General features: G+C 38.6%; 1 protein-coding gene across 4 annotated transcripts in view; it reads left to right on the top strand.

Annotated features, from left to right (window-relative positions):
* LOC145994006 (RCC1 and BTB domain-containing protein 1-like) overlaps positions 1 to 13,499 on the top strand; it is a 114,947-nt gene that overhangs the window by 53,247 nt on the left and 48,201 nt on the right. For all 4 annotated transcript variants that reach the window (XM_083130071.1, XM_083130075.1, XM_083130074.1 and 1 more), the window contains exon 11: positions 5,742 to 5,872. In XM_083130071.1, the coding sequence (XP_082986197.1) occupies positions 5,742 to 5,872 (131 nt within the window). The remainder of the gene's footprint in view (positions 1 to 5,741; positions 5,873 to 13,499) is intronic.

Below are 13,499 nucleotides of genomic sequence, written 5' to 3'. Positions count from 1 at the left end.
GAGATCCCGAACGACCTTCTGTACATGAGGCACGTTAAAATTATATGAGAATAATAATTTTAAAGCAAATATGATATAATATATAGAAAACATTAAGATTAAAATTGTTGATGTGCATCAAATAAAAATTTAATAAAAGCAATTTATGAGTGATCAGAGAAAAAAATAATGTTTTATCGAAACTTGTTTCATCTCTTTATTCGTAGATTAAGTTGACTTTTTTTTTTGTCCTTTAATTTAAACATCCTTAATACAATAATGACATACAGATGGCTGAGTTTTTTCATGATGTATGCTAGATTTGTAGAAGTTGTTCATGTGACAAAACCTGATCTGTTCCAAACTCCCGTCTCAGGAACAAACAAGGACAACAATATAAGAAGAATGTCCAGTTATTCATTTTATATAGTTGTAGTAATTCGTTTGAAATTTCATTGTGTATGATTTCGTTTTAGTTTTTAATTTTGTTAAGATAGGTGTTGGTTTGCTGTATTTTCTGCAAAGTTCAATGAACTGAAATCTATCGTCTTCAACCGGTTGATCTTACAACACTCGCAACATTCGCTTTCTTGTCCTGCCACTGCATGCGCTGAAACTTTGATTTTGTGGCTGATGGAACAGGTGGGCTGGAGCTGTTCCCTCGGAAGCTGTTTCGCAGCATTTAGCCAAGGTAACGTAACGCATTTAGCAGGCGCTTAGAGTGTAGAAGATTTTTCCAGTTTATTATGAATGTCAGATGCTAGTTCTCAACGAGATTAGGAAGTTATAGACTTACTACACTCAAAAGTATCACTATGATGCAATTAAACTTCAGCACATGGCAAAAACTCGAAGAAAATCGAAAGCGCTATGTCTCTCTGAGGGAACAGGTAGTGAGTTTAGCTTCCATGGGACCTTAGGGATCATTTACCTTTGCGCATGGTCGAAAATACTCGGCATCAGGCCGTAGAGGGTGGAAAGATAAGGCTGGCTATGCGACAAGGGTAGGTGAAGTAAACAAACGTCCAGCCACAGCAAAATATTTTCTTTAACGTTACTTTTGGAAACGTTGATTTCTGGAGAAAGAAGTGTTCTAAAGATAATTTAAATAACTAAGAAGGCGATAAGTAGGAGGGAACAGCGTGTTCCCTCTGTTCTATGGAGAGACCGCCACTGGTTGTGTGGTATAACCAGTGTGGTATTTGAAAAAATTCAGAGTGGGGGAAATTTTGGTAACTAGTCTTGAAGCACTGTTGTAAATTATGTAAATTATAAATATTGTTTCCCCTCAAAATTTGGTAAGGATAGAGGTAAAGCAGACACCAGAAGTAGGAATTCTCCCTTTTCCCTTGTAAATATACTGGACATAACTCTTTCAGTTACCCATAGTTCTTGAAGGAGATGCACATTTGTGGCATTGATAGTCTGAGTAAATAGTTTTCCTTGCATGTACTGGGTGCAAACAATTGTTCAAATTTTCACCACTAGGTTGAAATGTGGTGCCGAACAGTGAACAACATAATGCGAAACACTTTGTGTGCCCATTGGTCACACTGCCTTATGCTTCCAAAGGGCCATTCACGTTGACAGGGTGCATATTGAACACTGCTGTACCGACATAAACTCAAATTACTGGTTGTTGTTAATTGATCAAAGGTTCGTTCCCAGGTTCAGTATCCAGTGCTGGCACATAGTGGTTTGGATCCCACTTTAAACTGTGGGTCCAGTCCATATTAGGCTTCTGTCCATCTTATTACACCAACTGTTCTGCTATTGCACAAATGTCACAATTTAATAGAAATCACAAACATGCAAATAGACAAGAAAGGCACTCTTAGTTAGTCGTTCATGTAACAGCAGACAGAGTTTTCAGTAAAAACTAGGTACACTGTTGGTCGCCCATGGATTGGGAGACCAGGGATTCAACGAACTTTCCCCTCTAGTGACTCGAAGATCTGACTAACAATGAAAACAAAATTGTGGGGTAAAGGAAGGAACTTGGCTAGACAGAGGGAGGGTGATGACAAAACAATCATTGATAAATGGGGATGTTAAACCACACACGTGGAACTAGAGATCGCACGTGACCTAATCAGGGTTATCATTGATTCAAAGTGTGTCAGCTCAGACCTAATGTTTTGTGCCTCAAGATGGCGCCGAAGCCTGATGCACGCGCATTTCGTGCTCCGAAATTTCAACTGTTTTCGGGTTGTTTGTGTGCTATTGTGTTTGTGTTATTTGTGACGTGGATTCGTAGTATTGCGAGACATGAAATGCCGGATAACTGCAAGTGTGTGGAGGACTGGTCGTTTAGTTACAGGCGATTTTCTTTCTCGGCCATGGGTTCGGATCGGAGCTTCGTGTGGGCAGTTTCCAGAAGCCGCAAGAACAACGCTTCCCGCCAGCCACGTGGTTCGGCCCAGCATGGCCTCATCGTGGCTGCGTTTACCCTTCTGCTAGCAGGCGACATTCATGTCAACCCTGGTCCCCAGGTGGCTTCCCGTGATGAGTCTGGTGTGAAAATATACTATCAAAATGTGCAAAGCCTAACAAAAAAGCTATCAACTCTACAAATGTTCTGTAGCGAGTTTAACGAGTACGATGTGATTGGTTTCAGTGAAGTGTGGTTCAATGAAATGATCGCCGATAATGAAATACCCCTGACGGAATTTCAGGTATTCCGTAACGATAGAGGTTCACGTGGAGGCGGAGTTATGTTACTCGTAAACAACAAGTGGCCCTGCATCAGACGCCTGGACCTCGAAACGTCATGCGAGTTAATATGGACTCAAGTAAATATAGGCTCAAATAAACTTTTAATCGGTTGTTTTTATAGAGCCCCTAAATCTGGCACTGCAACCTTGTCAACATTATTGGACTCTGTGCTAAATGCTATGGAGGAAACTGACATAATTCTTATGGGTGATTTTAACCTTCATATAAAATGGTCATCATTGAACTCTGGCCTCTGCACAGACAATGATGACAGGTGGTTTTTCGACCATTACATCAAGGCGATTGGACTTCAACAATTTGTAGATTTTCCCACAAGACGCACAGAAACTCTCGACCTGTTGCTGTCCTCGCACACAAAGGTCAAGGCCACTCCCGGTGAGCAATTCATTGCCTCGGACCACATCCCCGTGCATGCCGAAATCCAAGTCCCTGGAAAAGCCCCCAGGCCCTCCCCCTCCTCCAGACCTGTCTACAACTGGAAAAGAGTCAACTGGGAGGAACTTTCCCTTTTCACCAGCCTCATTCCTTGGACAATGATGGACCCCCTCCCCGCGGAAGAAGCAGTGGATTTCCTCGTGGACTGTGTGCAGGCTGTAATTAAAGATCACGTGCCCCTAAGGAAAACAAGAACATCCCGATTCCCTGTGTGGTATACTGAAGAGACTAAGCTTACGCTGAAGAACAAAAAGAATGCGTGGATCCTGTGGAAACAAATTCCGAACGTTCATACACTGAACACTTTTACTTACTTAAGGAAGTATAGCAAAAAGTTAATTCAAAAGGACTATAATAATTATATTCAAAGTGTAACAGAAAGTGCTGCTAAAAATCCTAAAACATTCTGGACGCTAATTAACTCACGCCGGCAACATGACCGTATTCCCCTTCAAGTCTCCTGGAATGGTAAGTCTGCTACAAAGGATGAGCGTTCATCACTTTTTAACTCGTACTTCCATAGTAACTTTACAAAGAATACTGCTACCACACTACCGGAAGTCAGGTCCATTATTCCTTACACACTCTTTCAAATCTCAACTAACTGCAATGAAGTTCAAGAATTATTAAAATCTGTTTCAAGTTCCAAAGCTACCACTCCTAATGATATTCCTGCGATATTTCTGAAACATTTAGCCCATATTTTATCCAAACCAATAAGCACAATCTTTAATAAATGCTTCTCCGAAGGTGTGTTTCCTTGTACATGGAAGCAAGCAAATATAGTCCCTATCCTCAAACACGGAAACAAAACTCATGTCACTTCCTATCGGCCGATTTCCTTACTTCCTGCACTTGCACTGCTAGCTGAAAAAATCATTTCTAATCGTATCCTTGCACATGTTTCTCCGTTTCTCTCTCCCACTCAACACGGTTTTCTCCCTCATGCTTCCTGTGATACAAACCTTGCTTGCTTGCTTACCAAAGCAGTTAACTGCCTGAATGCCAAGCAAGACATGGATGTCGTATACTTAGACTTTTCCAAAGCCTTTGACTCTTATCTCTCACACGCAACTCATCCACAAATTATCGAATAGATTCAATATTCACGGAGCTCTTCTCAAACTACTTTCATCTTACTTGCACAATAGAAAGCAAAAGGTTATCATATCTGGTTGCTGTTCGTCGTGGCTCCCTGTAGTTTCCGGTGTGCCCCAAGGAAGTTCTCTGGGGCCCCTGTGTTTCTCTCTCTTCATGGATGACATTCACGAATATATTTCTTCCGAATGTTCAGTATTATTGTATGCTGATGACTGCAAATTATTCCGAAACATTACCTCACCTCAGGACACATGCTACATCCAAGACAATCTCAAACACATTGAACGCTGGTGTCAAGACTGGAATCTCAAATTAAATCCGGATAAATCTGTTGTCATGAGGTTTACCCTAAAATCCAATAACACAGTGCCATCCTACAAGTTATGCAACCAGGTTATTCCGTTCGTACGACAGCACAAGGATCTTGGTGTCATTTTTGATAGCAAACTGACTTTCAACCATCACATAGACTACATAACTTCGAAAGCGATGAAAACACTTGGACTAATTTACAGATTTACAGACATAACTCACGTTTCTGCCCTCAAAACCTACTTTACAATGTGTGTTGTTCCTATTCTTGAATATGGCTCCTGTATTTGGTCAATGGCATGTGAAAGCAATTTAAAGAAAACAAACAAAGTAGTAAGTTTCTTCGTCAGAATAGTCAAACACAGATGCCCAGCCCTTGCAAACTTCTCCAAACAAGAAATTCTATCCACTCTACAAATTCATGACCTTTTTCTCCGCCGTCAACTTTCAGATTTAACACTACTCTTCAGAATCATTAATGGACAACTTTTCACCAGCGAACTCTTGCCACTTAATATCAGATTCCCACGTCCCAACAGTAAATGCAACAACTTCTTTTACATTAAATCTTCAAGTCTATCTTTAGAACAAAGATCACTTCTCTACAGGCTACAAACCATTTACAACTCATTAAAAGACGCTCCGGGCTTCCATTTATCAAAGCAGACTTACAGAACGGCATGCATAAAGCAGCTGAAGTATAAATAATATTATTCTTGATCTAGTTGTTATTATTCTTGTTATATATGTATATGTGTGTGTATGTGTCCATCTTATTATTTTGTTTATTTCTTTTCCGGTTGATATCCTGATGTAAAATGGATTTTTCTGGATTCAGGACTTTTCAAATAAATAAATAAATAAATAAAATATGCACTAGCCAAATGCACTATTTAAAAAGTATATAATTTTTGAATGTAAGAAATTTTTATCTTGCGTTAGTTTTAATTTGAGCTTCTTACCCATCCCATGCTGTCTTTTTCTTGAAATCTGAACGTGTTTCCAATGTTTATATTAAAAATTTATAAGAAGACATAAGTGAGTTACTAAATTATTTCTGCGAAACTTCCTTGTAAATGTTTAACTCAATGTTAGTAATTCACTCACATCTTCTTCTTATCAACTGCGTTTTTAATTCTCCCTAACATGAATAAAAATTTATGTTTCCATTGTTACAGAACTGCTGGATCTTGCAAATGCATACTGTGAGCAGCAGCTGAAAAAGAAATGTGAACAGATTATAAAGCAAGGGATAACAGTGGAGAATGCTGCAGTGATGTATGCAACAGCAATAGAATATGATGCAAAGGTAAGTGCATTACTGTTTCTACATTATTATGGGTCCAAATAGTGCACGTAGATTGAAGTAGTAAATTGTATTGCACATATTCTAACACTGAATGCACTTTAAGAATTGTAGAGAGGTCTGCAAGAGTACAGGATCATAAAAGTTAATGCGGAGTCATTGAACATTTGGAAACCAAACTGATTGTTACGAACATGACATTTCATTGAAATGTGAATGCAGGTGTACATACTGATAATGTGCAAATTGCTCACAATCGATAATCAACTAAAGGTTAAAAGATTAAAAATCAGTAACTTACGTGTGTGAGCATGAGATTGGTCAAACAACGTTTCGAAGGTTATACTACCTCCGTCTTCAGGTTGATGCGATGTTTTCAGACACCTGACATGGTGCCTCGTCAAGAAAGTGTTGGTTGAGGATTTAGGTCAAAGGTATAGGATAGAACACTTACTAAAAAGATGATGTAAAATGTACATATACTTAAAACTACAGTGCCATGAATAACGTAGTGTGGAAAATGGCACAGTTCTGCGTTCTCTGGCTGGTTCCATTCGAAAATGATCCGCTAGAGGCGCTGCTGTTGACCCCGGTGCTTGGTGTTCGACTGCTTATAATGGAAGTAAATGGAGTTTTCGCTGCAACGTCTGATTCTTTTACATGAAGCATTTCTATGAATGTGATAATTGCTATGATATTTAGTACAGTGGTTGCGAAGATATTAACGAACATTCTAGACAGTCGCCCACGTCCTGTTATCGTCATACTTTTGTTAATAATACGGGAGAAAAAATACGCGTGGAATGTTCTTGGCAACTAAATTTCTGTGTATGAATTAGGTTCATTATTATTATCAACTTCATCATTTCTTTTAAAGATATACACACTGAAGCATTTGTATTTTAGATATTTACTGTCTCTTTTCTTCCGCTTTAAACTAATCGCGGCGATGAAGATAATGATAATTCCATGAAATGACAAGGGGAACCCTACAAAACTTTCTTAGTGCCATCGATATGGTGTAAGGCAACTTTCAAACCAATGGGACAAGCGACACGGGATGTTCATACTGTCACACTAGTGACACACACTTCCAGACTGTAAAATAGCATTCATTGCACATGAGGGTCCAAACAGCAAACGACACTTTCATATGGCGTATTCGCGTGCTACTTGTTACTTCGGTCGGAAAGCTCCTTAAAGGAAGGGTGCTACGGGGGGAGTTCCCAACTAAGTGACAAGCGACATGGTGCCTTCAGTCTACTAGCAAGCGTTGCTTGCGAACAACAGATAGGCGACACGATAAACCGCACATTACAACAACAGATCTAGGCGACACGATAAGCCACACGTGTCGCTTTATCGCTTCTGCGTCGCTCAAACTGGGCCATTTCCTCAATAGCTTGCAACATGTTGCCGTGGTTTGTTGTTTGCGCATACGCGATGCAATGAGTGTCTTGCTTTAGTGAGATTGCGCACCAAAGCGACAAGCGGCACGGGACACTTATCGCTTGAGGTTTTCACCAACGAATGCTGGCCTGTGCTTCCCGTCATGCCGCTACGATGTGAAATGTTGCTCTTGATTGGCTCGTTTCCAAGCAACATGTGTCGCTTCGGTGTGAAAGTTGCCTTGGACCGAAGGACTCGTGTTGCTTTGGTGTGAAATCCTCGTATCGTTTGTCACGTGTCGCTTTGGTGTAAAATCTCCTTGAGGAAACGGTGCAATCAGAGCTTGTGTCCCTACGGTTTGAAAGGCTGCATTGATTACGTACTGCTTGCTTCCAAGCGACACTTGTGGTTTGTCGCCTCAGTATGAAATATTTCTCGGGATACTATTTATATTCTAATAACATAGAAAAATAAAACTCTAGTACACAATTCAACACCTGACGTCCGGAATCACTTTGCGATATTTCTTCTTGTGTTACGCATGCTATTTATTTATTAATTTTATTTTACTTTTCTTTCCAAATTAATGTCATTTCGTGACTGCAAATCACTCCACAAATATAACTGTTTCCATCAATTCACGTACCGCCTTTCAAGACAAACAAATCTACATAATATATTCCAAAAACTAACAAAGCCGCATTACTTTCATAAGAAAAATAGCACCGAGATTGATCGCACTGCCATCTATGTTTCTCATCCGTCTGGGGAACCAGTTTCTTGGGTCGTTTTCCACACTACGTTATTCAAGGCACTGTACTTAAAACTATGCAATACTCTATTAAAACTAAAGAACGTTGAAGCAGCCTATATATGCGCAGATAATTGGAATAAACTCAATAGGGATGACGGAAACTTGGAAGACGGCTGGATAAACTTTTTTTAAAAAATGGGCTTCCATGTTACCCCTGAGGTTAGGAAAGCCACCAAGGTGGAAGTAGAATTCACCTTGGACTGGTGACTCATGAGCCCCAGTTGGGGAAAGGCTGAAGGGAAGGAGTTTTCCTTCTCCAAGCACGAGCTGACAGCCTATCCCGAGCACCGATCGGCAGTTCGCCTTCAGCAACTTTGAACGTTCTTTTGTTTTAATAATGTATTGCGTAGTTTTAAGTATGTACATTTTACATCATCTTTTTAGTAAGTGTTCTTTCCTATACCTTTTGACATAAATCCTCAACCAACACTTTCTCGACGAGGCACCATGTCAGGTGTCTGAAAACATCGCATTAACCTGAAGAAGGAGGTAGTATAACCTTCGAAACGTTGTTTGACCTATCTCATGCTCACACACGTAAGTTACTGATTTTTAATCTTTTAACCTTTAGTAGAATGCAGGTGTTCATGTGTGTGTGGATGCCCATGCTTTTTTGGGAAATGAAATCTCAGAATCTCATTTCCACCAAGCTCAATTAGAGGAAGGACACTTAAATTTATGCATAATTCTTCTTTGGCAAATCTTTATAACATAATCCAGCAGATTATTTAAAAGTTGATATAATTAAGCAGGCTGTAGAAGTTTGAGTAATTCCTATTGGGCTTCTTTAATTGGGTGGTACCATTTCATAGATCGGAGACACATTAAAATCGGATATTTTGTGTTTCGCATGGTTCGTACTTACCAATTGTGTATTGCGGAACATAGTTCAAGGTGCCATTATGCTTTTTACACGAAAACAAATGCAATTTTTCACATTCTGAGTGTTTTTTTTTATTCCTTTCTTCGCTTCCGGAACACACAATATGGCAGGCACATCTTGACTCACGTTGTGGGTATTCAGTGTTTCAACCTTCTTCACCGAAAAATACCTACTATTGTGTTCATCACCGGTGGAAAATATACATTATGCACGGGTAGCTGATGGATAGCCCCACGAACCATACACGGATAGCCCCACAAACCATTATGCACGGTAGCTGACTGATAGCCCCACAAACCATTTCCGATAAGGTTAGGTTAGGTTTGGTTACATTAGGCAAGCACTGTAAAAAAAAGGGGGGGTTTGAAACACTGACAGGGGCTTACGTCATCAAACGTACGCAGCATCCGGTTGTCGTAGGGCAAGCAAATGAAAGCAATGGTAATTGTGCGTCGGTGAGATATTTCTCTTGAAAAATACATGATTTCCCGGTTAAATATATTCCACGATGAAAGAAAATACCTCGACAAATGTTGTAAACCTTGGAGAAACTCATTTCCATAAGTAGTTTCTTGTGTAAAATTGAAGAAATGTGTCTCTGATGTATGAAACTTTTACAAGTTGGGTTTGCTACCTCCTTATGGTGCTAATTCTTTATACCACGGCTAATATCTACAGGGTTGGGTTCTTTTTTAGAAAGTAAACCAGGCAGTGAGCCTTCCAATGGAGGCAGTTAATAAATTGTATTATATCTTTCTTTTACATTAAAATTATAGTTGAGAATATGTGAGAATATATTCATATACGTAGAAGTAATCCGACGTTTACATAAATTTCAATTGCTCTCTCTGACTCCAGTTCTTATTTGTTGATTGTCACTTTCACATTCACAATTGATCCCTTATTCTCCCTTTATACACTTGTGCAGACTTCCTTCTGGCCTTAGACTCTGACTTCCTTCTGGATCTGGACTTAGGCTTTCTTCTGGATACGGGCTTGGACTCCCTTCTCAGACTTCCTTCTGGATCTGGACTCAGACTTCCTTCTGGATCTGGGCTTGGACTTCCTTCTTGGACGTATCTTCTTATATCACATATCTTTCGCTTTATTAATTGTTCTATTTGTGTCGACTTTCCACTAAATCCCAGAAAGTTTTGCCTTTTATTTTCCCAATAACTAATATCAAGTCCAATCTAGGAACCTGCATTGGGACGTCATTTGGAATGCACCTCCACTAATAAATACGACAAAGTGTAGACTTGGTGCCAAATGATTGAAACGTGCAGCCAAAAGGTGCTGTGGGTCACGACTGGAATGCACCGCCACTAATGTAATCAAAACTTCCACAAAGGAGATCGTAGTAATCCAACAAATTCAATATTTTTTAAGAGACCCAAGTTTATATCAGTACCTTCACTTCTTTAAACTTCGTACCTATTGACATATGAGTACATGTTTCATTTTGCAAGTATTTTTATTAATTTATTATCTTTAAATCTTTTCTTTATTATCTTATACCGTATTCTATTGTTGTACATCTTCCTAATTTACTTTGGTGCTAATTTACACTGTCATTCATGTATATTACAGCAATCTTCTGTCTTGCATGCCTTCTGCTGCCATCTCTGTTTAACATTCGTAATCACTCGTGCACATCAGACCCATGGGGTACGTAACAGGTTATTACTAGGGCTGAGCCGATACCACTTTGAACCGATACTGGTACCAATGCCGATACTCTCACTGATTTTCACCTATACCGATGTTTGAAAATTGAATTAGATAAAAGTTGTTCAAAATATTTATTAATATTAGCATATTATGCATCACTTTCCCAAAATTTTTACATGAGAATGTGAAATTACATATGTTATCACAAAATTCAGTATTTTTCACAAAAAATGGTGAAAAATTTGCATAATTTCCAGGATAATTAGGCTCTGCGAAGCATTGTGCGACATTTTTGAGAGTCCCTGAAAGATCAAAATGCCGAAAAGACATTGGCCGGTATCAGTAAATAAATTACAACCTATACTTTCTGATACCAATACATCTATTATCAGTCCTAATTATTACTAAAGATGACAGTAAACCACAAAACCAAGTTATCATAAACCAAAGTAAATACAAAAATTCTAAATCTTAATACTGTTACAGCGCTGCATAGTTGAAGAATTCTGTCTTGGCCTTGGTGCGAGGTGTTACACGTTCGATTCCTTGTTGGTGACCTAAAAGATTTGTTATTGCGATGACAATTTGGAATTACGTGAAAAGAAGTAGCGTGCTTCATTCTAGAAAATCAGGGAACACCAGCAACAAGACTTGACGTGCTGATCATGCATCACCCAGAGAGGAGTCACTTGACAGTCACTAGCCCACAGACACTGAGAGCTATTATACCACAGGGTACTGTTAAGAATCCTACAGTAATGCAGAGTTATCTTATGATTTGCCACATACAGAAGATGTTCTATGTAGAAATTTTAGCGAAAAATTCAAGCTCTATCAGGCCTTGAAGCTGGGTCTCTGGCACCGTACCAAGCCAGTGGTGGCAGAGACAATTCACATAGGTAAATCAGCGCCAGCGAAAAATTAGGTGAAGCCATAGCACTATTGGTAGAGCAATGTACCTGAGTCCTGGTCAAACATTTATTTTCGGCTGAAATTTCTACATGCACAGTTATGTTCAAAATCACTTAATAATAATTCACATGAATGCTCTAGAAGGAATCCAAACAGATTAATTTTTTTAGATTTTGGATTATCATAGTGGTTTTTCAAAAGGAGAAGAAAGAAGCTGTCTGGCCAAAGTCCAGCCGAGCGTTAAGATGAATGTAAGATGAATACTGGGTTGGTTCTGACAATTACTTTTAGTTACCAATCTGTTATTCTTCTAACTCTCCATCAACCTCAGAGGCCCATGAATGAAAGTTAAATTGAACTGGACTGATGTGTGTTTTCTGTCATTTGTACACATAAGTTAACTAATTAGACACTACTTTCATGTTTTGTTATGGATTATACATGAAAGATAAATTACAAAATGATTTTTAAGTAATTATAGTAAATCACTGTAACATTTATTACTTTTCTTCAATTACAATGTTGATACTTGGAACAATGCTTAAACTGTGCAAAATTCTAGCAAAGTTATTTTTTTTCTTTTTCTACTACCCATAAATTCATTATTTCGAATTATTACTATAGTTTAGCAATTAAATATATCATCTCATGTATTGAAATACCTTTAAAACATCATTGCAAAATCTTTCCTTAGAATTACCAAGGGGCGGGCCTTTGAGGCCCATAAACAATATTAACGAAATAAAGTAACTTTTTAATGAACATTTTTGGGGAAAATCATGCGTTGTCATTCTAAATATTGCAAAGAATGATTACTATTTTTTATGAATTTTTACATTCATACATGGAATACGCAAAAAATGAATCAATGGGCCTGAGAGCCCCCCCCCCCCCCCCCGGTATTGCTAGGGTTAACATATGAAGTATTTAGTATATGGAGAATATTTCGGTGAGTGTGATATCAGACTGAGTGTCCTATATCCCTATAGAGTGCTGCAGGTAGAGGACTTCACTAGAGTGTCAAATGGTTCGCACAGACAATGCTGAACAATAATACAAGACCAGTTAGGGCCTACATGCCCAAAATCTTGCCAATAAACACCCACTTTTCGAAAGGTTACTATGTAAAAGTGAGTTATTTCCTAAAAAAGTAACCGAGTTATAGTTACAGTTTCTAAATTTGGAAAATAACTCAACTGCAGTGCAATTTCATGAAAAGTAAGAATCAAAATGTCAAATTCTAAGATATTTTGTCAATTTTAATGACTTGTGACTGACAAAATAATGTTTATATGGCAATATCTGATGTGTATTTCTGCAGTGTTTTCTTACTGTTTTGATTATATCAGCAATAAAGTTACGTCCATAATAGAATGCTGCAGTGAGACGATTTTGCTCGAGCACCCAGTAGTTCGGACTGACGACACTAGATAGCGTACTGAATTGAAAGCTTCTTTGCTCGAGCGTATAACACTCAAATTGACAAAATGAACAGCATACACTCAAAGCCCAGTAGTACACATATAGCCATAATTTGTCTGTTGTAGTGATCCCTCAAATATGGATCGTGAAATAAAAGACTCGGTGAAATTGAAATTTAAGTAAACACAGTCATCATCTCCATGTTAAAATGTAGTTTAGTCTATCTTATCAATACCAGTGATATATTAAAATGAAATTGATGATTATGGGCTGAAACTACCAAGGTGGATATTTTACAAATATTTGTATATGATTATTGTCACATTAAAATGATATTAAATTGTATGCGCTCAAGTGTAGCAAACTCGTGGACAGGAGGCTTGAGCAAGTATGAGTGAGCGAAACTGGTCCCATCCAGTACTCTATTCAGTAGAGGATCTAGCTTAGATTTCATTTTATAAGTAGGAGGTCTCCATCTTTCCCTCACTCAAGCACTTGATTAGTTTGATACATATGTCATTTGTTCCTGTTGCCTTTGC

Source organism: Lepisma saccharinum, chromosome 10 (genome assembly GCF_977018435.1).
Source record: "Lepisma saccharinum chromosome 10, izLepSacc3.1, whole genome shotgun sequence".
NCBI classification, from domain to species: Eukaryota; Metazoa; Arthropoda; class Insecta; order Zygentoma; family Lepismatidae; genus Lepisma; species Lepisma saccharinum.
The sequence above is the reverse complement of the archived record's forward strand: the minus strand, read 5'-3'. Positions and strand labels throughout refer to the sequence as shown.